Source organism: Haematobia irritans, chromosome 5 (assembly GCF_050003625.1).
Source record: "Haematobia irritans isolate KBUSLIRL chromosome 5, ASM5000362v1, whole genome shotgun sequence".
NCBI classification, from domain to species: Eukaryota; Metazoa; Arthropoda; class Insecta; order Diptera; family Muscidae; genus Haematobia; species Haematobia irritans.
In genome coordinates, this window is record NC_134401.1 from 173,672,191 (window position 1) to 173,697,628 (window position 25,438).

Genomic DNA, 25,438 nt, shown 5'->3' on the forward strand with positions numbered 1-25,438 from the left:
AGTGAATTCCAAAATCAAAATAGGAGCAACATTCTACACACACACACCTTCAAAATGAGGGGTGTTCAGGTTTTTTAAATGCAAAATGAAATGAAATGAAATGAAAGAAAGAAATGAAATGAATTAAATGAAAGAAATACGTCAAGTTTATATTGACCATATCGCCCTTTACCGAATTCAGTGCCACTAATCTGCATTTAAGAGTTTGAGCCCATGATAATTTTACCTCTATTTTAAGAAATATTACTTATTAAAATCCATATGGTTAATCAATTTTCTGCCAAAAATCATTGAAGTGAACTCTGCAGGAAACATAAAGGCCATACCTGTAACAGACAACTGGACATAGCGTTTGATCTTTCTAACCGCCTTGCCAATTCGATTTGGGAGATTGAGTAACACCATTGTAGCTATACTGACGTTGTTGGTTGTATTTTCAGTTTGTAGTAAATTATGAAAGCCTCTGACAAAAAGCATAAATACATGACCGGGAGTATGTTCCATATGTCCAACCAGATATTGGTGGGCCTTTGAATATTTGTTGTTGGTGTATTTGACAGCTCAGTTTGTGTTAAATTAGTATACAAATTTACTTTACAAAGTGCATAAATTGCTTTTCATAACGCCTCATTTAACCCGTATGCAAACACACACTCACACATGTACCCACATATTTACAGAGATATGCACCCCACCACCATCATTCTTACTCTCCTATTGGTGTGAATGAGATTTACGAATACCCTAACCTCACAGCCAATCTTTGGTGAATCGTACAAAGAGGTGGGTGTGAGTTTACAATTCTTTTTCGTTTGTGTATGAGTATGAGCGGAGGCCAATAACTGTGTGTGTGTGTTAGTGCCTGCATGTGATTGCGGGTGAGAGCATAAATGCTTTTCAAACAAATTTTCCGGTGCATCACTTTGACCATTCATGCGTGATAGTAAACAATTGCAACTCAACGACCCTGTGGTTGTTGTTGTTGTGAGAGTATGTGTGTTTGAATGGCAATGACTGTTGCATTGTTTGAATGCTGCATTTAGATAGTAGTATGAAGTGGTAGTGGGTAGATTGTTATCGGTCAGTGCATATCCGATCCATACGTATGAAAATGAAAGATTCTTTTTTAATCGAATTCGGAAATTATTGCAATGACTTGCATCAGAATTCCTTTTTTTTTCTCATAGGATACATACGTGAACTAACCGGCTTTTTTAAGAGCCTATCTCCTATCGTCAGAAAATTGTATTTAATTTTTTGGCGGGGATATTAAGTTTCTTCTTTAGTTTAAAGTTTGGTCACATTTATTCAGCTTCACTAAGTTCGATACTGTTGTAGGGGAACCAAAGAGGCCCAATTATATTTCCGCCAATAATAACGTACACGTTTTTTGTTACGTTTTCGGATATTTCTTTAAGCGATGCCAACATGTTCAAGTATACGAGCACTGCAATTTATAAAAGGACATGGCAGTTCTGTAAGGATAGTATGGTGAGTGAGGTTGTATGGGTCATAAATATATGTTTGTGTGTGTGTATATGTGTGTGTGTGGAATTCATCATCTCTCATACCAAAAAACATGGACATATAAATACCTTTCTTCTCTTTGTTCCCAACCTGAGGCAAGTTTTTCTCTTATACCCTGGAGGATACTTGGATGGTTACTAGAACTATGAACACATACATGCATAGACCGTGGGTGAAATGCACGAGCTGTGCTTCATAACCTTTGCAATAATGGTTTTCATTCAGTTCCTTTTTGGTCGTCTCATTCCCAGCACCTCTCCGAGGGCACAATGGCACTGTGAAGGATACTTAAAAATATGAAGTAGGAGAAGACAAAGCAAGGAAAAAATGCTTGGCTGTTTGCATATTTCCCATGTTTGTCTCTTTATTATTTCCGTTCCGTTCTGTTGTGGTCTTGGTCGTCGCCATCGTCATCAGCAAGACGAACGAAGCATCATCATCGTAATCATCACTAGGAAAATCATCATGAACGACTGCACTGTGTCCTTAAGTCCTGGGGCTTTTTATTCCAATTTGTGGTTGGCTTAAGTATTGTAAGGCTTTTTCCTCTAAGCTCTATTGCATCATTGTTGTTGTTAGGTTGAGGCCTGTGCAATGGCGTCTTTCCTTACACTGAGGTAAGGAAACCCGACTACATGATAAATACTTAGATGGATACCTATCATATTAGTGTATGATGTGGAATTTACAACGTGACGCAAGACGAAACTTCTTCTGAATGATAAATATAGCTCCGAAAAAGTTGATTGGTTCTAGTGATATCAAAATGTTACTTTAGCATGATACCACAGTGGTGAACAGAGAGAAGTTCACCACTGTGGTATCACAATGGACTGAATAGTCTAAGTGAGCCTGATACATCGGGCTGCCACATAACCTATCCTACCTATCCTACTTTAGCATGAGGAAGCTTTGGAAATGAGGATCCTATGGTGAGCCCAATACTTCATCCAAGAACATTTCCAGAAAGATCAAAGTTATGGCGCCATGACAACTTAGGCGCGAGATAGCTGTTTGCAAACGTGGTACCCATAGGCACTATGGGTACCACGTTTGCTAACTCATGATATCCAGGAACCCCTTGAGTAAATTTCTGTCTCGTTTCGTTACACTTGACGATACACTCAGTGGTACACACCGGAGACCAGGGTGGCTATCAGCGTTACCGTTGAGAATTTTTAAAAAGCGACACACTCATGTCATAAGTAAGTGGCACAATATGTGTCACACTTCTTATATAGAAAAGTAACAATTAAATGCATTTATATCAATATTTTATATACACTGAAAAAACAGTGAACCCACCAGGAGGAAAGCATTTAGTTAATTTTAATATTTTTTTAGAAATTTTTAACTAAACAATATTACAAACGCTGACATCACGCTGATATCACAAAAATAAGTAAATATTTTTCGACAAATTCAAGAAAATTTATTAGACATAATTAATTTTTTTCACTTGTTAAAGAAAATGTTGTAGTTTGAAAGAAAAAATTGGAGTTAAAAATTGCAAGAATGTCTTTAGTGACATACGAAGTTCATGATGGACGCATTTGTCGTAAAATTTACAAATGTAAAGAAATAATGAACTATTTTGTGAAAAATACGAATTTAGTAAAAGTTTTTACTTCATTTGTGTATAATTTTTCCCCGTCTTTTAGTTAATTTAACTAACGTACGCAAAAAAATATTAGAGTAAGGAAACTTTACCCACATATAATAATTCCATGAACTAAAATAAAGTTAAATTGGATTTAGTGAAATAGAGAGTTCACTTTTTTTTAGTGTTGAATTCTGAAAATATTTTTTTTTTTTAATTTAACAGGTTGACCGATAAGTCCCCGGTCTAACAAAGTAAAACATATTTTTTTTGTCAAAATTCGGTTTTATTATTCAACATAGTTCCCTTCAGCGATACAACGATTATAACGACCTTCCAATTTTTTGATACCATTTTGGTAGTACTCCTTCGGATTTGCCTCAAAATAGGCCTCAGTTTCGGCGATCACCTCTTCATTGCAGCCAAATTTTTCGCCTGCGAGCATCCTTTTGAGGTCTGAGAACAAGAAAAAGTTGCTGGGGGCCAGATCTGGAGAATACGGTGGGTAGGGAAGCAATTCGAAGCCCAATTCATGAATTTTTGCCATCGTTCTCAATAACTTGTGGCACGGTGCGTTGTCTTGGTGGAACAACACTTTTTTCTTCTTCATATGGGGCCATTTTGCCGCTATTTCGACCTTCAAACGCTCCAATAACGCCATATAATAGTCACTGTTGATGGTTTTTCCCTTCTCAAGATAATTGATAAAAATTATTCCATCCGCATCCCAAAAAACAGAGGCCATTACTTTGCCAGCGGACTTTTGAGTCTTTCCACGCTTCGGAGATGGTTCACCGGTCGCTGTCCACTCAGCCGACTGTCGATTGGACTCAGGAGTGTAGTGATGGAGCCATGTTTCATCCATTGTCACATATAGACGGAAAAACTCGGGTGTATTACGAGTTAACAGCTGCAAACACCGCTCAGAATCATCAACACATCCCAGCAAAAACTCTCATTACCCGGTAATCTTGTAGGTAAGCCTATTTAATAATTAATAACCACTTATTAATTGGCATCCCTTCGAATTACATTCACATACACATGTCCTAGAAGGAAAGTACTTCTCCCCAGGCATACTTTCGGCCATAAAATAAGTAGTGCATTTAAAGCATATAATCACCTAATATGTAATGACTTATTCGTAGATACACCAAAGCTTGCAAAATAGCCACTTATTGTCTCAGGCAACCAAATCTCGAAAATATTGATTTCTATCGCCGATTACAATGGATCAAAATATGGCGAGTGATGCTGTAATAGGAGAACTACTTGAATAGAAACGAATATTGTATAAATAAACAAAAAAATTAATAAATAATGTAAATAAGATGCAAATTAATTTCACACTTAAAATAGAAATAAATGTAGGTTGTTTAAGGGAGTTGGATTCGTGAATTACGTTATAATATATCCAATAGCCAATTCACATAAGGTTCAAAATCTACTAAAAGTGGATTTTAAGTCTCTTTTTTATAAGGCAAATGCCATTTGAAATTTAGTTTAAGCGCATTTTGGAAATGTAATGTAAATGAGGTATAAGAAAGCATTTATTTAAAACATAATATGATAATGTCATTAAACACAATTATTATGAAATGTTTGCGATAAAAATTTCTTAATGGAAAAATTTTCAGAATTACCGTTACATTACATATTCTTTTTGATTTTTTATGTAAGTGCTCGATTATGTGAATAATTATACCTAATGGTACCATCATTTATTCTATTTTATTAATTCGTTAACTACAACTGCATAAAATTTGAGAATAACAATTCGAAAATTACCGAAAAGTATTTATTTTCGTCATTACAAGTTAGTCATTATAACTCGCCGCAATGTAATGCAACGTGTAATGACAGCTTTACTCCTGGTAATGTCAATTGTAATGAGATGTGGTTACCTAATTTTTGCTGGGGTTGTTGTTTTTGGTCAAATGTGAGCTCGCGCGGCACCCATTTTGCACAGAGCTTCCGCATATCCAAATATTGATGAATGACATGACGAATACGTTCCTTTGATATCTTTAAGGCCTCTGCTATTTCGATCAACTTCATTTTACGGTCATCCAAAATCATTTTGTGGATTTTTTTGATATTTTCGTCGGTAACCACCTCTTTCGGGCGTTCACCGTCCTCCGTGCTCATTTCACCACGCTTGAATTTTGCATACCAATCAATTATTCTTGATTTCCCTGAGGCAGAGTCCGGAAACTCATTATCAAGCCAAGTTTTTGCTTCCACCGTATTTTTTTCCTTCAGAAAACAGTATTTTATCAAAACACGAAATTCCTTTTTGGTCCATTTTTTTCACAATAACAAAAGTTGCTTCACAAAAGACGATCTATCTCACAAACTAATTGACTTACAAACGTCAAATTTTGACACGAATCATTTGAAGGTTGTACTATATAAAAATAATATGCATTTAATACTAGCGACATCATCTATGTGTCAGACCGGGGACTTATCAGCCAACCTGTTAGATTCTCACTAACCTTATAATCGGTCCATTTCCATTTCTTAAAATTCAATAATCAAGAGATTAAATCTGCTTAATCAACATAGAAAAATTTATTTGCATACTTTCAGGCCGCATACGTGTTTATGGAAAAAAGGGGAGCATTACACACAAATGTAACGTTTGACTTGTACACTCGATTATTTGTCAAAGCTATGATTTTTTTTCGTAATATTATTGGGTTCAAAATGTACAAGAAAACTTACAGTATAAATGAATGTAAATAAAAAGAGGCACATTGACATTCAGTGGCACAACAATATAACCGCTTGAAAAAAGTGGACAATTTGACACTAAAGTGGCGCAACGGTACCACAGCTGGTCATAGGTATTCATCGGCTCCTCTTTATCGCCATCCTCCATATTGTCTTGATTTAATCCACGCGACTTCGTATCGAAACTGAAACAATTATATACAGCCGTAAGTTCGCCCTGGCAGAATCTTACGTATTCTCCACCTCCGAAAGCCCCCCAAGCCAAATCTGGGGAGCGGTTTATATGGAGCCTATACCTAAAAGCGGTCCGATATGGCCCATTTGGAATACCATCCGACCTATATCAATAACAACTACTTGTGCTAACCTTTTCGTTCGGAAGTTAGGGCGATTTCAACAGACTTTTTTTTAAGGCTATGTAATTATCAGACCTCTTATATACCAATTTAAAAAAGTGTTCAATTTGAATCAATCATCCATATTTTCCTATGAACTCAGTATTTATCGATTTCGCACGACTAGATGTTCTTGTAGTCCGGATCGAGTGTGGTGGATCGTATTTAAAAATCGACCTGATCGACATTTCGGCAATTTATAGTTATTTGATGTGGCACCCTATAAACTGACATCAAGGTTTTTCTGTTTGATCAACTAAAATGTTAGAAATCGGTCCATTTTTGATATAGAGCAAATGTATGTGTGTGCTCCAATAAGTATTGTAGTTACATACTGATTCTAGAACACTTCATTACAGTGTTTTCGTATTTCAATATCTGCCTGAAATTTTTGACTAAACAAAGTCCCAAAAAGATTGAAACAATATTATCAACCCTTTTGGTGAAGACATGCAATTATGTGATTTTAACTGTTGGCCTATAAGAGATTTCATGCTTACGACAATATTGACTTCGTAATATATGTCATTATGGAATAGCCTCAAGTAACATTCAGTATTAATTATATATCTTCCGCCTTGCTCTGTAGCATGGAAACATTCACTGCTTTTGGCCTAATTGCTAATTTTCGAAGTGATTATAAGATTTTTGAAAATTCCATAGTAAATTAAAGAAATTTTCATCGTTAAATGAATTAATGGGAATATAATTTCTAAAGCAATTTCCTTGGTTCTTGTTGTATAAATGGTATCTGGGTGTGTGTGTGCATGAGTGCGGAATTCTATTGCATTGTGCAAGTACGTCGTCTCATACAGCGTGTGAAAAGAAGAAAATATTTAATTAACACCTTTTGTTTATCTAATCCTTTGATGGCTAATCACATTATCCTTGTTATGCTAAGCACGACGCTCTGTTTCTATACAAATATCCGTCGTTGTCTCCGACTCTGAGGTTACCGGTGTGTGTGTGTATATATGGACATGTGTGTGTGTACACCATATATTGCCCTCGAACGAACCTTTTAAGCTTTTGTAAGCTACCACCCAAAATCCTCTTCCCGATCTATGGCCAACTTCCTAGTTGGCACAAAGCTGTGAAGGATGGACGACGGGAGTGATTCATTGAGCCGCTTGTCGCCGTGTCTGGTTTGTTTGTCAAAGCTCTAAAACGATTCAAAGAAAATGTCAATTAAAATATTCATTTGCATACAGATGAGAGTTCACACTTTCCTTCACACCCACACACACACATATATAAATGCACACAAACTCATACAAAAAGATTTGTTAAAAATTGCTGGGGAAGAGCAGATATAGTCCCATACAATTACCTTTGACTGTGCGACCAGATATGAAGAATGTGATATTCTAAGTGAATTTGTTATTATTATTATTATTTTTTCTATAAAAAAAAAAAAAAAACAATGACATACTGCTTTACCACATAAAAATATATTTGCACTACTTTTTTAACACTGAAAAAATTTCTTGGTTTCTGAAACCTAATGAATAGAAAATTTATATAACAGACTGATTATGTGTGGACCATAAAATGGACTGATAAATGAGAATATACGAAAGGTTTTTAGAATAAAAATTTCCGGTTAGTATAGAGAAAAAAATAAGAGAAGTATGGAGAAAAACATGGAAAAGATTGATTCAAAATCCGCTTAGATAGAAACAAATTTGTCCAATTTAACTTTTAACATTTAAGATGCCTTAGAATATCATCATTTCTTTTTATTATTATTAAGTTTTTTTTTTTGAGTGTTCATATGTGTGGGTTTTATTATACATTATATCGCTTTGCATGACATTTTTTATAGGAAATACTTAGCGAATTTCCAGACAAAAGATAATTCTTACAATAGATTTTCAACAAAGAAACTATAGGAAATGACACTTGGCGTAGAGCCTATGTCGATGGCTGTCGAATAATTAGTTGTAATTGTTTTCTATGAATATGCAGCTTCCGATCCAAGAAACTCAGGAACTAGTCCAATAGATTTAATTGATGTTGTTCCCATTTGCAAAATAAAAAATGAACCTTGCATTTATACTCTCGTCTACAAACACAAATCATTTTTAATAATATAGATGATTTAGATTAGATTAGATTTAGATTTTATTTTGTTTCCATATTGTTTTACAATTCAAGATTTTCCAATGTACAGTTGGGATATAAATTATAACAAAATCTTTAGAATCTTAATGACAATAACTTATAAGTTGTCTGTCAATACCCTAGTTTGCTGTTAAATATTCTAGTATATATATTTGATTTACGTTAAACAAATAAAATTCCTCTCTGATTATGTGTGTTCCATATTTAAGAGCACAACGCACATAGTTATACAACCTCTCCCATTCATGATAAAAATTACCATTTAAAATTGTTATTAACTCATTTTCATTAAAAAATGTACCGCCCAAATACCTTACCCTGAATTCTCGTAACATTGGACATTTGGCTATGAAATGTTGCAAATCTTCAACTTCTCTTTGGTTTCAACTCCAAATTTGTTTCCATTTAATTGAAATACGTCATCCCTTGTTTTCATTATAATTGAAAATTTTTCCAGAAAATTCGTCTGTTCCATATTTTTGTTGAAATCTAATAGCCGAAGCTATTAGTGCGGAAGCAAGCTAATAGCCAAAGCTATTAGTGCGGAAGCAAGCTAATCGTCGGGAAACGATTAGTGCGGAAGCAGGCTAATTGCCGAAACAATTAGTACGAAAGCGAGCTAATAACAGAAGCTATTAGTGCGGAAGCAAGCTAATTGCCGAAACAATTAGTGCGGAAGCCAGCTAATAGCCGAAGCTATTAGTGCGGAAGCAAGTTAATTGCCGAAACAATTAGTGCGGAAGCCAGCTAAGAGCCGAAGCCATTAGTGCGGAAGCAAGCTAATAGCCGAAGCTATTAGTGCGGAAGCAAGCTAATCGTCGGGAAACGATTAGTGCGCAAGCAAGCTAATAGCTGAAGCTACTAGTGTGGAAGCAAGCTAATAGCCGAAGCTATTAGTGCGGAAGCAAGCTAATCGTCGGGAAACGATTAGTGCGGAAGCAAGCCAATTGCCGAAACAATTAGTGCGGAAGCAAGCTAAATGCCGAAACACTTAGTGCGGTGGAAGAGTTCCTGTCGCTTAGTGTGAACTGACTGCGGTCGTGCCACTCGTCGTGTTCAATACCCTTCGGCTGTCGGGACTCCCTGCTCGTTGCCCAAAAACCCCGAGTTTATTTTCCACTTAGATATTAATGACACCAGAGTTTTACTAAAAAAAATGTTGGCCAGGTTGCGTTTAAACATATCTTCGCCTACTTGTTTCGACAATCCACCTGCTTTTTGAACGTCATTTTTGGTGTTAGTAAGGTTCCAAAATAGCAATATTCGTTTACTATTTCAATTTCTTGGTTCATATATTTTCATTTGCTGATAATCTATCTCCTTTCCGAAAAACCATTATCTTGGACTTTTCCCGATTTACCTTCATATTCCATCGTTCGTAATAGTCTTCCAGCCTGTATATGATTATTTGTAATACACATCTGTCATCAGCTAAGACAACGAAGTCATCAGTGTATAATAATAATCGACTATTAGGTCTTCAACCATAAGATCTTCTTCCAACCTATTGTGTAGACCGTTTAAGTACAATGTAAACAATAATGGCGGTAGTAAACACCCTTGCCTTACTCCAGTAAATGTATTAAAATGCTGTGATACCTCACCCCCAGTCCATACTGAAGATTTAGTATATTGGTACAAATTTCTTTGCAGATTTAACATTTTGGTTAATATTCCCCTCTTATATAGTTTATAAATTAGTAGTTGTCTGGGGACCATATCAACAGTTGGCGAAAAAATCAACCCCGCTTGAAATTCAATGAGTATTTTGTTATCCTCTATCCAATTTTTCAATATATTGTTTATAACTCCGGTCAGAACTTTTGCTATCGTATTCATGAAGGAGATTCCTCTATAATTGTTCGGTACATTTATATTTCCGTTTTTATAGATGGGGAATATTACAGATTCTTCTATGATAGTGTCTACTTCTCCTGTTTCATATATACGACTATACTGATAAGCCAATTCAACAAGAAATTCATACGATGCAAGCTTTAAGAATTATTAAAGTGATAAATTGTGAGCATTCACACACACAAAAAAAATTTGAGATAATTGTTACAATATTTTTAAATGCACGCATAAAATCGGTTTGATATGTGTATTTGTTTAGAACTGAAGAGAATGAGTGTGTAAAACATAAAAGCATACTTTTGTACTATTTTTGGTACTTTTTTAGCACACGATGTACAATGGAGCCACCGTGGTGCAATGGTTAGCATGTCCGGCTTGCATACACAAGGTCGTGGGTTTGATTCCTGCTTCGACCGAACACCAAGAAGTTTTTAGCGGTGGATTATCCCACCTCAGTAATGCTGGTGACATTTCTGAGGGTTTCAAATCTTCTCTACGTGGTTTCACTGCAATGTGGAACGCCTTTCGGACTCGGCTATAAAAAGGAAGTCCCGGTCATTGAGCTTAACATGGAATCGGGCAGCACTCAGTGATACGAGAGATGTTCACTAATATGGTATCACAATGGATTGAATAGTCTAAGTGAGCCTGATACATCGGGCTGCCACCTAACCTACAATGGTACCCTAGCAACACATTTGGTACGATCTTAAAATTTATGTAATTGCATATGTTGAAATATCATATAATCAGAGCTGTGAAATAGAGTCAAATTTGCTTTAGATTTATGGTGTTTTCTTGTCTAAAATATGTATTTTTTCTCATTTTGTTCGGAATGTCACCTTTTTAGGTTATTTTGAAAAACAAAATGCAGCAGTTTGAAAAGGTTTCGAGTTCTGTTATGAAAATTATGCCACAGATGTAGGCAAGAAGGTAAGAATTGTAGTCCATAGACTTAAGTAAATAAACAAATAAATAAATTGAGGGCATTTTCAGCACTGCCGACAAATGAATGTGCTGCGATAACCCTGAAAAACAAAGTTGCATTTGACTTTTCATGGTCACTTGAATAAACGAATGTGGGTCAATTCAATGTTTTCAACGACATTTTATACCAAAGGAATATAGGGTACAGAAATCATTATTAGCTTTTTAGACTTCATTTTCTTTCTCCTAGTTGCTTCCTTGAACTCTTCTCTGTTTTAGGGAATTGACAGCATTTACAAATGTACACTCTGTGCACACAAAATGAAGACATTTTTTTTCAGAAAATAAACACCATTAGATTAGTTCTCGCTTTCAGACTTTCTCATCCGTTGCAAAGAAAATTATTGCATGCGATCCATGATGGGTGGTATTTCAGATTCTATCAGCTTGGTTCGCACAAAAACAGTTCTTTCTGTATATTACTGTTCTATACGGAGGATGCACTCAGAGAAGGAATATGATCACCTCAAACATATTTCAAGAGCACCATGTTACTTTTTCACAGCGACCATGTAGCATTTTTGTCGCAAAAATATTCTTTTCTCCTCAAACATAATATGCTTTCCGAAATCAGAAACATAATTTCCGAGAAAAGAACATGGTTGCGATAAACATGCTCCATGTTTTCCGTGAAAAAGTAACATTTTGCTCTTGGAACATGGTTGGGGTGATCATATTCCTTCTCTGCGTGTGAAGTGGGTACGGAATGTTGCACAGTTTACACAACAGTGATGGAATACTTAGACTAGTTCTTTTTTAACCTAATATAGAGCCATTTCAACAATGCTATCTTTCATCCTTGTTGTGTATACAGTGAAAAGAAAAAACGAGAGTTGCACTACATACGAAATTATCCCTGAAATGTCGTGGGTTTTTAGGGGTTTCATCCTTTTGGGTGAACTCCCTTCAATTTCTCCTTTAAGGTATCCAGATAAATAATCTTCTCTTAAGTTTTGTTATATCCACTTCTGAAAAGTCTTAAATATCGAAACCTCAAAATTCATTCTAATATACATGAATTCCCCTCAAACCTATCTCTATAGCATTTTATGCCTCAATTTTCTTTGAAATACCTTTTGACAATGTACATGTCAAGATCTAGAATGATGCTTGGGTTTACTTACTCCTCCTGGTTTAATTTTTTCTCAAAAAAAAGCATATGAAGAAATGGTTAACTTTTTTAGGACAATTGAAAATGTCACTAAAATCTAATTTTACAATAAAAACAATCCATGTGGTTTGTGTCTAAGTCAATTTTTACTTTACAGCTCCATAGGTTTGTCTGGGGCTAGCTCCCTTTTTGATTTTTTCACATAAAATCATCTAAAATAAATCCATTTCTATTGCTTAACACAGTCTAATTTTATTGGTTGGCAAAAAGACGGGTATTACAAAACGTTTGGACATAGCCCCCCATCAAATACTTGAGGAGTGTGCTTAAAACCATAAGAACTGATGACATGTCCATATGGACATGTAAAATATTATATGTGTTATAATATATTGTCATTTTAAATAGATGATCGCTGGGTCGAGAGTTGGTAGAATACCGAGAAAAGTATTATCCCTGTTTCCTAAGGAGAAAATCAACAAAAAAAAGACGAAGGAAAAAACACCAGAAGATCCCCAGTAATATAAGTAAAGGAGTTATATTTTCATTACTTTCACCACTGACCTTTGGGCTAAGAAAATATACACAGAACCAAGAACACACGTATCCATCTACAGCCATACATCCGCAAGGAAACCTCTTTATCATAGTGCACATTGAACGCACACACACACACGTTCGTAACCACAGAAAACTTCCTGCATAAAAATTCGGCCTTATCCAATATGTAAGAGGGGCAAAGAGAAGATTGGATAAATTCGCCTTATTCGATATTTCTTTGAAAACAGCGAGACTTTGGATAATCCAATATTACAGAAAAGTTTATATTTTTCAATTGCTCCAAATTCAACCTACGAAGAAATTCGCAATGTCTTTTGCTATTCAAACTTTTCTTTATGAACAGTTAGAAATAGCAAAGACTCGATAAAAATAGATGGGAATCCAATTAGCGTAGGAAAGGCAGAGGAGTTAAGAAATAACTTGATGCTCACCGTTGCAGTTGTCTAAAGTAAGTGTCCATTTATTTCTTTTTATGCTTACGTCGAACATCAATCCATCGTATTAAAGCTCTCTCTCTTTTTGTTTTCCGCCAAATCTTGACGTGTATCGATTTTTCAGAATAAGCACTATTTAGGCACGATTAGTCATAGATGGATGTTCGATAACAAAAAACTTAAAGACTAGAATTCAATTCAATTACAAATTCAAATACGATTTCGGTATAATTCAAATTGATATGAACAAAAAAAATGTAAATTTAAACATACTGGGGGCCCTTTGCATGTATGCAAATATTAAAGAATTATATAAGGAGATTTGCTAAAGATTTGATAGCTGCGGAGATAATTTGTTGTCTATCCGATGGTATCAGTTGATGTTCATTCGAATTTGATGTTACTCGCCGATGTAACACATTTGGTTGGCGTCGTTGAAGTTTTGAGGTTCCGTTACCATTTTGTGAACGTTTGGGTGCCTTAGGACGTCGTCTACTAGATGTTGGCTCTATACGAGGGTGTAGTGCATGGTGAAGAAGTGTATGATGATAATGTCCACAATTTTGACATGTTACTTGGGAGGTGCAATTTCTTAAGCCATGGCTCCTTGCCAGACAGTTAACGCAATAGTGATATTTATAGACAGCATGCTTCCGGTCAGAGGCGTTCATGTGCAAGAACCTTTTGCAGAATCGGAGAGAATGGTATTTCAAACAAACTTTGCACTGATGGATTCTTGGATCTCGTCGAGCTCTTTTGAAAATAAACAAGAAGGATGTTGAATACTTTAATTTAATGCGAATAAAAAAGAAAAAATGAAAATGAATAACTCAATTGGATATTAAGCATTATCGTAGGGTAATAAGCAAAGCTTAACAATCGGTCGTGTGATAATACCGGTTGAAGTACGTATATCGGCAATGCGAACCTTGGTATCACTTCCTGTGTACACCTTATCAATTCTTCCTAGCTTCCACTCACTAGGTGGAAGAAGGTCATCAATGACTACCACTAGATTATCTTTCTGAATATTTGGGGTGGGAGATTTCCATTTATATCTCTTTTGCAGATTTCGTAAATAGTCCTCCTTCCATCGGGCAGCAAATTGGTGGTGAAGAGCCTTAAGCTTTTCCCACCGATTTATTACCGTTAAATTACTGTTGTGAAGTTCAGGTAGGGCCATAACTGGACCCCCTCGGAGGAAATGTCCAGGGGTTAAAGCAGTAATATCATGGGGGTCCTCAGATAGAGCAGAAATGGGTCTAGAGTTAAGGACACCCTCAATACGAGCTAGAACGGTGGAAAATTCTTCGAATGTACAGCGATGGGAGCCCATGATACGACGGAAATGAAACTTAAAACTTTTTACAGCTGCCTCCCACAAACCTCCCATATGGGGGGCATGAGGAGGTATGAATGACCAATCTAGACCATGTACTAAATATCTTTGTGAGATATCGAAGGAGGTTTTGTTGACAAACTGTTTGAAATCCTTGATTAGGCTTTTGCTTGCTCCTAAGAAATTCTTCCCATTATCAGATACGACTTTTTTGGGTAAACCACGTCTTCCGACAAACCGAGAAAATGCAGCAAGAAATGCTGTGGAAGTAAGCTCTGAGCAAGGCTCCAAATGTATAGCCTTTGTGGCAAAACATATAAAAACACTGACATATCCCTTTATGATTGGAGCATTACGAAGACTGGAACTTTTAAGCTCAAAGGGACCAGCGAAATCAACACCGGTTACTTCAAATGGTAACGTGAGTGTGGTACGGTCAACAGGTAATGGTGCCATGATTTGATTGCATGGTCTTTTTTTGTGAATGGTACACGTTTTACAAAAGTGAATAATTCTTTTCACGGTGTATTTTAGCCGACTGATATGAAATTCAGTATTTATAATGCGGCACATAAGCGAACATTCTCCATGTAAAAGAAGGTTGTGAATAAACTCTAGATAAAGCTTTGTAAAATGAGCCTGATAGGGCAGAATAATTGGGAATTTTTCATTGTATGGAAGGTCGGAATTAGCAAGACGTCCATGGACTCTCAAAAGACCATGTTCATCTATAAATGGGTTAAGAGAAGCGAGGGGACTTTTCTTAGGTAAAAGTTTCGAATTTGATAAGTACCGATATTCATCAGAATAAAATCTTTGTTGAGAAAGAAGTATAAATCTTCTTCTTACAAAATTAATCTCGTCATGGGAAATAGACGTGTGTGATCGATTGAGTCTTTGCTCTTTGGAGCAGTTATGGTAGAAGCGAAAGACATAACAAAAAACTCGTAAAGCTTTCGAATACGTAGAAAATTTTTCGAAAGGGTATGGTTCAGTTAAAACAGCGGGAAAACTCTCCACCTTTCTTCTCTCGGATTCTGGAGGATATGGAATTATATGTGGAGGCCAGCAGGACGATTCCTGCCGCAACCAAGTTGGACCATGCCACCATAGAGTATTATCGATTAATTCATTCACGCGACAACCTCTTGTTCCCAAATCTCCGGGGTTTTCGCCTGTAGGAACGTGTCTCCAATAAGCATTTGGAACATTGTATCGAATTTGGGAAACTCTGTTGGCTATGTAGGTTTTCCACATGTATGGTGGTTTACTAAGCCAACCAAGCACAATTAGAGAATCACACCACAAGAAGATATCGGAATTGTTGAAGGGCATAAAAGACAGAATTTGTTTTATTAATTTCGATAGCAACAAGGCCCCACAGAGTTCAAGGCGAGGTAAACTAATTGTTTCGAGGGGTGCTACTTTCGTTTTCGAAACCAATAAATTCGAAAAAATTCCATCGGAACTGCTAACCCTAATATAAACAGCAGCACAGTATGCATGTAAAGACGCGTCACTAAAACCGTGAATTTCAATACAATTAGAGGGGCTGTAATGTATCCATCTTGGAATTTTTATTTGATGTATGAGTGGTAGTTGTGAAGCTATCGATTTCCAACGAATTTGAGAAGACGATCCAACTGGTTGATCCCATTCAAGTCCCTCTAACCAAAGGCTTTGCATTAGAATTTTAGCCCGAATTATGATTGGGGACAACCATCCAGCTGGGTCATATAATTTGGCAACAGCTGATAGGATTTGACGTTTCGTAACCGCGGCGGAAGCTATTTCATTATTGAAGGCGTACGAGAAGCAATCAGTAAGAGCATTCCACTGAATGCCAAGGGTTTTCGTAGAACTAGCCTCATCAAATTTAAGGAAATCAGAGTCGTATAGATCTTCGGGGGGAAGATCTTGTAATAGATAGGGATCATTGGCTGTGATTTTTTTGAGTGGAAATCCCCCTGAATTCAAAACCGAAATTAATTGAGATTGAGCTAATTTTGTCTCGTCAAGAGAATGGCCTCCCGCCAGTATATCGTCTACATATGTCTCATTGCGAATAATGGATGCAGCTGAAGGAAACTGTTTCTCCGAGTCTTGTGCCAATTGTAGCAAAGTTCTAATGGCTAGAAACGGTGCACAATTGAGGCCAAAGGTAACAGTTTTTAATTCGAAATTTTTAATATCTGTTTCAGTGTGAGATCTGAATAGGATCCTCTGAAAACATCTATCTTCCGGGTGAATTAAAATTTGGCGGTACATTTTTTGCACATCTCCGCTGAAAACGTATCGATAAATTCTCCAGTGTAAAAGTATTGACATCAAATCGGCTTGCAAAGTTGGTCCTGAATAAAGCACATCATTAAGTGAAAGACCGGTGTTAGTTCTGACAGAGCCATTGAAAACTACTCGAACTTTGGTAGTCTTGCTATCGGGACGTACCACAGCATGGTGTGGCAAATAGAACGAACAATATTTCCCGTTTTGTCGCTCTTCGGCTGAATGTGTTTCCTGCATGTGGTTTAAAGTGATATACTCAGACAGCACTTTTCGATATTCATTAGAAAGATCGGTCTGTTTTGAAAGTGATTTTTCTATTCGGATATATTGTTGTAGTGCAATCATTCTCGAAGGACCTAGTGAAAGTGTGGTATTGAATTCTTTTTTAAACGGCAGGCGAACCATGTATCGACCATCAGGTTCCCTGAGAGTAGTGCGTTTATAATATTCTTCACAATAAATATCCTGTTCAGACACCTTTGGAACGTTTGGAATTTCTTCTACTTCCCAAAAATTACGCAGAAGATCATTAAGGGCTACATTTTCCGATGCACTAACTGTGGCAGAAAAACTATGAACGGTAGGAACTGGTCCACTAACAACCCATCCGAAGATAGTATTATGGGCCGAGAGATGGCCATAAATGTCTTTGAGAAATCCTTCCCTCTCAATGTGATGGGTATTATCTGCCCCGATAATGAGGTCTATTTGTGCAGACTTGAAAAAGTATGGATCGGCCAACTGAATTTCAGCAAAGGCATGAAGATTGGGTGGTTTGATAGTAAATGATGGAAGGTGATTTGTCACCTTAGGTAAGATAATAGCAGAGACCACTATTTTGGTCTTCATATCTTTTGAGCATAAGGTAAGATCACATTCCTTATCTGAACTCTGAGTTTTACCACCGATTCCAGATACAACACAATGTGAACGCCTCGTTGGTACTTGCAGCCTGTTACGAATCCGTTCAGATACAAAGGTTCGTTGTGAACCGGGGTCAATTAAAGCCCTAATGGTAAATATTTCACCCAAATATTCCACAGGAACTAAAGCTGTCCGTAAAAGGACGCTTGTGTAATCAGAGGATACATGGACGTTTATGTCAGGTTGTAAGACCGATGGAGATGCAAAATTCTCAGTCGATGGGATCGACTCTTGCATGATTTGAGGGGTCACATTAGGTAGGTCGTGAGCCACCATTGCTGTCTGAGTGATTGTGGTATTATTTGATGGAGGTTTGGCCTTTTTCAAATGAAGCAGGGAGTGGTGATATTGTTTGCATTCAGTACACCTATTTTTACTTTTGCATTCTTTTTTTACGTGCCAAGGCGATAAGCAATTGTTGCAAAATTTGTTTTTAAATACAAATTCTATTCGTTCTGCAACAGAGAGTTGTCTGAAGGCTGGGCAAATTCGCAGTGAATGGATCATATCGCAAAGTCTACACTTACTCTCCACTTTTTCCTCCGAAACATAGGATTGAATTGGCTCCATTTGAGCCCCGAAAAAGTTTTGAGTTTCCTTAATGCTAGAAATTCGTTCAACAATTTCATATCGACTTATTAAAAAGGTATTCATTTGGGACCACTTCGGTAAAGTTTTGTGAGAATCTAGCGATTGTTCCCACAATGCTAAAGTAGCCTCGGGCAGTTTTGTGGACACCAAATACACTAGTAAAGGGTCCCAACCGTCAGTTGATACTCCAAGGGTTTGGAGTCTAGCTAGACAGTCGTTCACTGTCGATTGTAAATTCTGAATAGAACGACTATTTTCCGCCGAGGCAATAGGGATATTAAATAGGATTCTTAATTGGCCATCGACTAATACTCGGGTGTTTTCATATCTTAGTTTTAGGGCCTCCCACGCAAGGGGAAATGTTTCGTCACATAACGTGAATCGTTTTACAATGGCACCGGCTTCACCTCTTGTCTTGTTTCTCAAATGAAACAATTTCTGTGCAGGTGTTAGCTTTGGGTGATTGATGTATATGGCGATAAACATATCGCGGAACGATGGCCATTCCTCATATCCTCCCTCAAAAATCTCGGTATCGCACGGTGGTAGTTTAATATTTAAACCCGTGGCCATGGCCTGTGGACACGATTGAAGAGGTACTACAGGGGCAGCGAATTCTGTGTGCCTAACTCCTCCCTTTTTAATCCGTAACAGGTCTAAGATTTTAGATTTACAAATATAGTAGTTATCCGAACAGTTCTCAAACTTACTCCGGGCTGAGTCCAAAAATTCTCTGTCGGCATCCCCGTCCTTACTACCAAACATAATTGTTATCGTGGAATATGCCCCCTGAAGCTTGGTCCACCTTTCCTCTAAATCCATCATCTTTACCTCTAAAATCGATTCAGTTTGGTCATCCTCCCTGATTGATGCGAATTGGGTACAAAACAATATTAAAAAGTCAGAGGAGAATATAAACACATTTTTTGGATCCGTTGCTTTTTCCATTGTGGAGATTTGAGGCAAGCCGACTGAGAAAAATATTAATATAGTGCACCCGCAATCGCAACCGAAAAACTAAATAACACAGCCAAAATTTTCAAGCCCAGGCTTATTAAACCTTGTATCTTGTAAATGAAACGTTTGAGAACTTTTGGCAAGTATTTCAAAATGTATATGTATAAATGTATTACCAATGATTTGTAGCGAAAATGCAACTAGTGATACGGTTTTAATTCTAATTTCCGATTTACAGAGCACAATATTGAAATTAAATAAATATATATACATGAATATACAAATATAATATCAGCACAAATTGTAACGTCAGTACAAAATGTACAAAGAGAAAATCGCCTGTCCAAACAGCGGTGCTATTACGAGATCGGTTTTCCAAAATTTTGTAACGTAAGTACAATTGTTCAAAGAACCAATAAATATTGATACTTAAAACAGACAAGTCGAAAATATAGTGAATCTATATTCACATAATCTTAAGAAATAAATCAATTAATATCAGAGTTCTACGTAACGCAAGTACGAAGTCTTCATGTAATGAAACTTCTATTAGAAGTTATAAAAATTTAAATCCTATTGATTTATTTAACAATATGTTGTGGGAAATTATTTTGAAATACGATCACATGTATCTGATTTCTCCGATCACATGTGTTAAACAAAGTATCTGTAAGATTGCTTTCATCAGTTTTCTTCTGTCTGTGTTATTCCTCCATGAACACTATGTCTGTCCCTTGTTATGAAAATGGAGACAAAATGCAATATATAAAAGGCTCGTCTTTTTGTTATGAATATGGAGACAATGTATAATAAGCAAAATGTTGCGGGAACTTGTATAACAGTTTGGCGTTGTTGGAATTACTCTCTATGTGCTTGCTTCTCAGTAATGTAAATATGGCGGAGTAGAGACGAATTATAATTCACTCTTTTTACTGTGACATATTAACATTTGAAAGTGAGTCATCAAAGCAACAAATTTATTTTCAGAACCCAGTCATTTCATGGCAGGCAAATTAAAAAAATGGGCATTTAAGAATCTTTGATTACAGACTTAGAATATTGTGAAATTTTGCAAACGCGTATGCACAGTAAATGAATGAAATTTATTTCATGCAGTCTTTACCACGTTAAAAGTCAAAACTGCAACCACAAACGGATACAAAGTTACTAATTGCAAATTTTTTTGGTTCTTAGTCAATAACAATTTTCTCACTGTGCTCAGATATGATGGTGTTATTCTAATTTCGAATGCAATTTAAATTAAATAATATGTGTACGACAGAGTTGGGATAAAGTTTTACAAATCTTCAATGGCTTCCATGACAATACGGTAAGTCATCTATATATATGTGTAAATATATTTTGAAATCGAGCAGAGCCCCGTAAAGCGCATTAACAGAGATGAGCTTCAATTTACAGTATGGTACGTGGAGACCGTAACCAATTAAGAGTGCAAGTGAAAACTTATGTTAGTGATTCAATATAGATATGTATGTATGCCTGTACGCAGAAGATCGATAACAGAGTTGTGATAAAGCAGAAAAGAGAATACACTCGGAGTCGTATGGGGAGACGGTAATTAACATTAGAAACATGTGGTGTACTTCAAATATGAGATAACAGAGTTGTGATAAAGCAGAAAAGAGAATACACTCGGAGACGTATGGGGAGACGGTAATTAACATTTGAAACATGTGGTGTAGTTCAAAATGAGAGGCGTGATGTTACACAGCAAAATTTTATGTAGACTAACATTTGGTAAATATAACAAATGTTAATGTTGCTAAATGTTGCTATGCATTTCTCTACGTTTAAACAACCTTCATACAATTGCCGGTGTTGAGACTAGTCCAGACACATGTTTTCTTTAATGTTTCCTTTTCTTTAATTCGCAGTTCGTGTAATTTGAGAAATACCCCGAAATAAAGAAACAAAACTCAACCATCGATTATGCAATGTGGTAAACCAAGATTTTTAACTTGTTCTATAGGAACCGTTATTACGGTATTTTTGTAAAAATCACACTTTCGAGTTCATAAAATTTTCATTTTCACTTTTCAAGAAAAAATGTTTGTTCATTTCTACTCACGATTTTTTTTTTTTTTTTTGGAGTGATAAAATTTTTGGTTACCTTGTATCTTGCTTGCTGCGTTTCACCTGGCTTGTCACATACCTCATTTTACAATAAGTCTGGATTGCGTAGAGTGTCTTAATTCCAAAAGCCAGTTCACGTGAGGTTCAGAAGGACCATGCATAAAAATTCGGCCTTATCCAATATGTAAGAGGGGCAAAGAGAAGATTGGATAAATTCGCCTTATTCGATATTTCTTTGAAAACAGCGAGACTTTGGATAATCCAATATTACAGAAAAGTTTATATTTTTCAATTGCTCCAAATTCAACCTACGAAGAAATTCGCAATGTCTTTTGCTATTCAAACTTTTCTTTATGAACAGTTAGAAATAGCAAAGACTCGATAAAAATAGATGGGAATCCAATTAGCGTAGGAAAGGCAGAGGAGTTAAGAAATAACTTGATGCTCACCGTTGCAGTTGTCTAAAGTAAGTGTCCATTTATTTCTTTTTATGCTTACGTCGAACATCAATCCATCGTATTAAAGCTCTCTCTCTTTTTGTTTTCCGCCAAATCTTGACGTGTATCGATTTTTCAGAATAAGCACTATTTAGGCACGATTAGTCATAGATGGATGTTCGATAACAAAAAACTTAAAGACTAGAATTCAATTCAATTACAAATTCAAATACGATTTCGGTATAATTCAAATTGATATGAACAAAAAAAATGTAAATTTAAACACTTCCATTGGCCGCAGGCCATAAGAGCAACGGTAAAGGAAATCAAGAAACAAGAATAAATGCAACATAAACACCCAAACACACACACACACAGGCATTGTTACACATGCTCAGGCAAATGGGCTCATACATGACCCACCACACAAGGAACACAAACATGCACTGTAACTATGGTAGTTAAAAGGCGAAATACAATAAACAGACAACCGAGGAAAGCCATGCACATATCCTTACGTATGGCTTGATTTATACACAAACACTCCCACACACATGCATACACACATATATCTATGCATTCACTCTTACATTGAGACACATACAAGGAAGAATAATAAGGCGAAATACTGGCATTCATCATTTTCCTGCCATGACAGCGGATACGTGGAAGTCGCCTCAACACAAACACTCATACATATGACTACCCCCACACACATAAGTATGAAACCTCATGTGCATCTTCCATTTGCAATGTTGAGAAACTTCGATATGGTTGACTGGTGCGGTTTTCCTCAGTAAGAAGCTCTTCTTGTCGAGAGTTTGGGGGCGTGGAGGAAAGCGCTTCCGCACATCATGTACGGCGACCCAACAACGTATTCAATTTTCACGGCACCACGGTGAAATGAGTCTTCAGGCATTAAATGCAACCAAATTAGTTGCATTATGAAACCATGGAACCACATACATAGTGCTCTATATAACCTACCTGTACGAGCATTTCTATCTTTTGGTTTTTCAACGACACATGTGACCCAGCGAATGTTTCCATTTCGCATCGACATTGGCTAATTAGAAACACAAAATAAACATTTTGGAAGGCTTTGAAATTTCTCCAGAGATCAATGTGGCAGGGTGGGTGCGTAATTTTTCACCGTAGTATCACCCCAATAATTCGGCCTAGTACTATTCGGTGGCCCCTTTAGGTTAGGTTAAAGTGGACCCCTCGATTTATTGTCAGGCTCACTTAAACTATTCAGGGAGCCACCGTGGTGCAATGGTTAGCATGCCCGCCTTGCATACACAAGGCCGTGGGTTCGATTCCTTCTTCGACCGCACACCAAAAAGTTTTTCAGCGGTGGATTATCCCACCTCAGTAATGCTGGTGACATTTCTGAGGGTTTCAAAGCTTCTCTAAGTGGTTTCACTGCAATGTGGAACGCCGTTCGGACTCGGCTATAAAAAGGAGGTCCCTTGTCATTGAGCTTAACATGGAATCGGGCAGCACTCAGTGATAAGAGAGAAGTTCACCAATGTGGTATCACAATGGACTGAATAGTCTAAGTGAGCCTGATACATCGGGCAGCCACCTAACCTAATCTAGCCTAACCTAACCTAGACTATTCAGTCCATTGTGACCCCTTTACTTTTTTTCCAGGTAGTTGAAGAATATCACATTTTATGAATCGCAGAGGATGTTCGCAAGGGGAACTCCCATGTTTCGTCAAGTCCTTCGTTTCAGGCATCTAGCAGTGCATCATTTGGTTGATCGGCGGCCAAGAAACCTCCCAAAATTCCTGCGGTGAGAAGGAAGATGAGCCCCCATATACAGTATGGAAACATTCTTCTTTTCAACGTACAATTTACCTACACCTATAGAAAAAAAGTAAACTACATTTTGGGAAAAAATGAACTATCTCGTGCGAAAATTGAACTTAATTGTATTCCAAATTTTGAGATTCATTAAATTAACGAACATTTTCCGACATTTTTTGGATTTTTAATTACCATTTACGAAATGCATCTTTCTCGAAAAGAAAAAATGAACTAAAATGAAGAAAAATCTTAGGCGCCAGATCATTCCCATTTTAACTACGCTGTAGTTCATTCTTACTATTTTTCTTTGAGAAGTGTACGTGAAACTTCTTCTGTTTTAGTTAGAATTGAACTAATTTGTATGTCATTGAAATTTTACTGTCATGTAGTTCATAAAATTTTTGAATTTATTTACACGTGGTAGAAGCAAAAATACTAGCTCGACTATGTTGACATCTTTATTTAATTTTAATCTCCCTTCAAGATGTTTGTTGGGTATTCTCTAAGAAGCAAACATGCACTCATGCTTCTTCTAGAGTTTCACATTTGACATAATACTGACTTCCATCAAGGCGACAAGCATATCACGAGAACCCAACTGCAAGCAACTAAAATCAAGCAGAGGGAACGAATACCAAAGGAAAAAACAACAAAAAAAACAACAAACCTACAGAACCAACAAGAAATCCCGCCTCAGAATATGGAAGAGCAAAGGTAAGGCTTCAACGACGACCAGGAATGACAAACCAACAAAAACTACAATAACTGAAATCGGGGTATTCAGTGCCAGGATAATGTATGGAAGGACAATAATGTTGTTGGCGGTTAGGAGGCACTGTTGTTGCTGTATTCGTATGATGCATGGAAATGGTCCTCGTCATGCTGACGATGATGACTCACTGTCTGTCTGTTTGTCTCCTCAAATGGGTAAATGAGTGAATGGATGGACGAATGACTACAAGACTGACGTCTCTGCAATGCAGTCTATTGTATTCGAGGTGGTGGTATTGTAAGATACCGGAATGAAGATGAATTCTCCACGGAATTGGACTGAGATGAGATGTGTTTTACACCTGCAAGCAATGCTTCTCAGTACATACACACATACATACAAGCAATTATACAGGCATATATACATACATATGTACATGGATCAACCCACGTAGCCCCCTGCCAATGCGAACAAATGGTTGACTGAATATTTAAGTTGTATTCTGATAGTTGGTGTGTCTGAATCTCTGATGCAAAGATACAAGGATACTTGGATGCACGAATGGTTTACTGCTTACTTGGCTATATATCGAAGAGCCAATGTGCAATTCGGTAAGAAGACAAGAAAGGAAATACGTTCAGGAAGTTGAACTATTGCGACATATACACAATGATTCAAACTCACTCCCACTTACCCAAATATTAATAACTGGATACCATGCTGCTAAATATGGTACTGCTTATTTTACATGTGAGTGGCGATAGGACTAGTGTGTCGCCTGTATTTGTACCAGGCTTGCCATACCAGAGATTTATAAGAAACATTCGAATTTGTGAACGGAACTTCTCCTCCTGAAATTTCTGCTTCTGACAAATACTTAAAAAAATCGATGGCCAAGTACATATTGGTGCATAATTGAAAATCGCCTTGATGATCATCAATGAACTTTGAC

At 36.8% G+C, this 25,438-nt stretch overlaps 1 protein-coding gene across 1 annotated transcript; it reads right to left on the reverse strand.

The window, feature by feature from the left end:
- Positions 1–13,331: 13,331 nt before the first annotated feature.
- On the reverse strand, positions 13,332–22,205 carry LOC142239236 (uncharacterized). The gene is made up of 2 exons (XM_075311007.1): positions 21,561–22,205; positions 13,332–14,085 (listed from the first exon to the last, which is right to left on the reverse strand). Exons 1-2 carry the CDS (start codon positions 21,605–21,607, stop codon positions 13,641–13,643), a joined length of 492 nt encoding a protein of 163 aa, XP_075167122.1. The 5' UTR covers positions 21,608–22,205; the 3' UTR covers positions 13,332–13,640.
- Between the last annotated feature and the right edge of the window lie 3,233 nt (positions 22,206–25,438).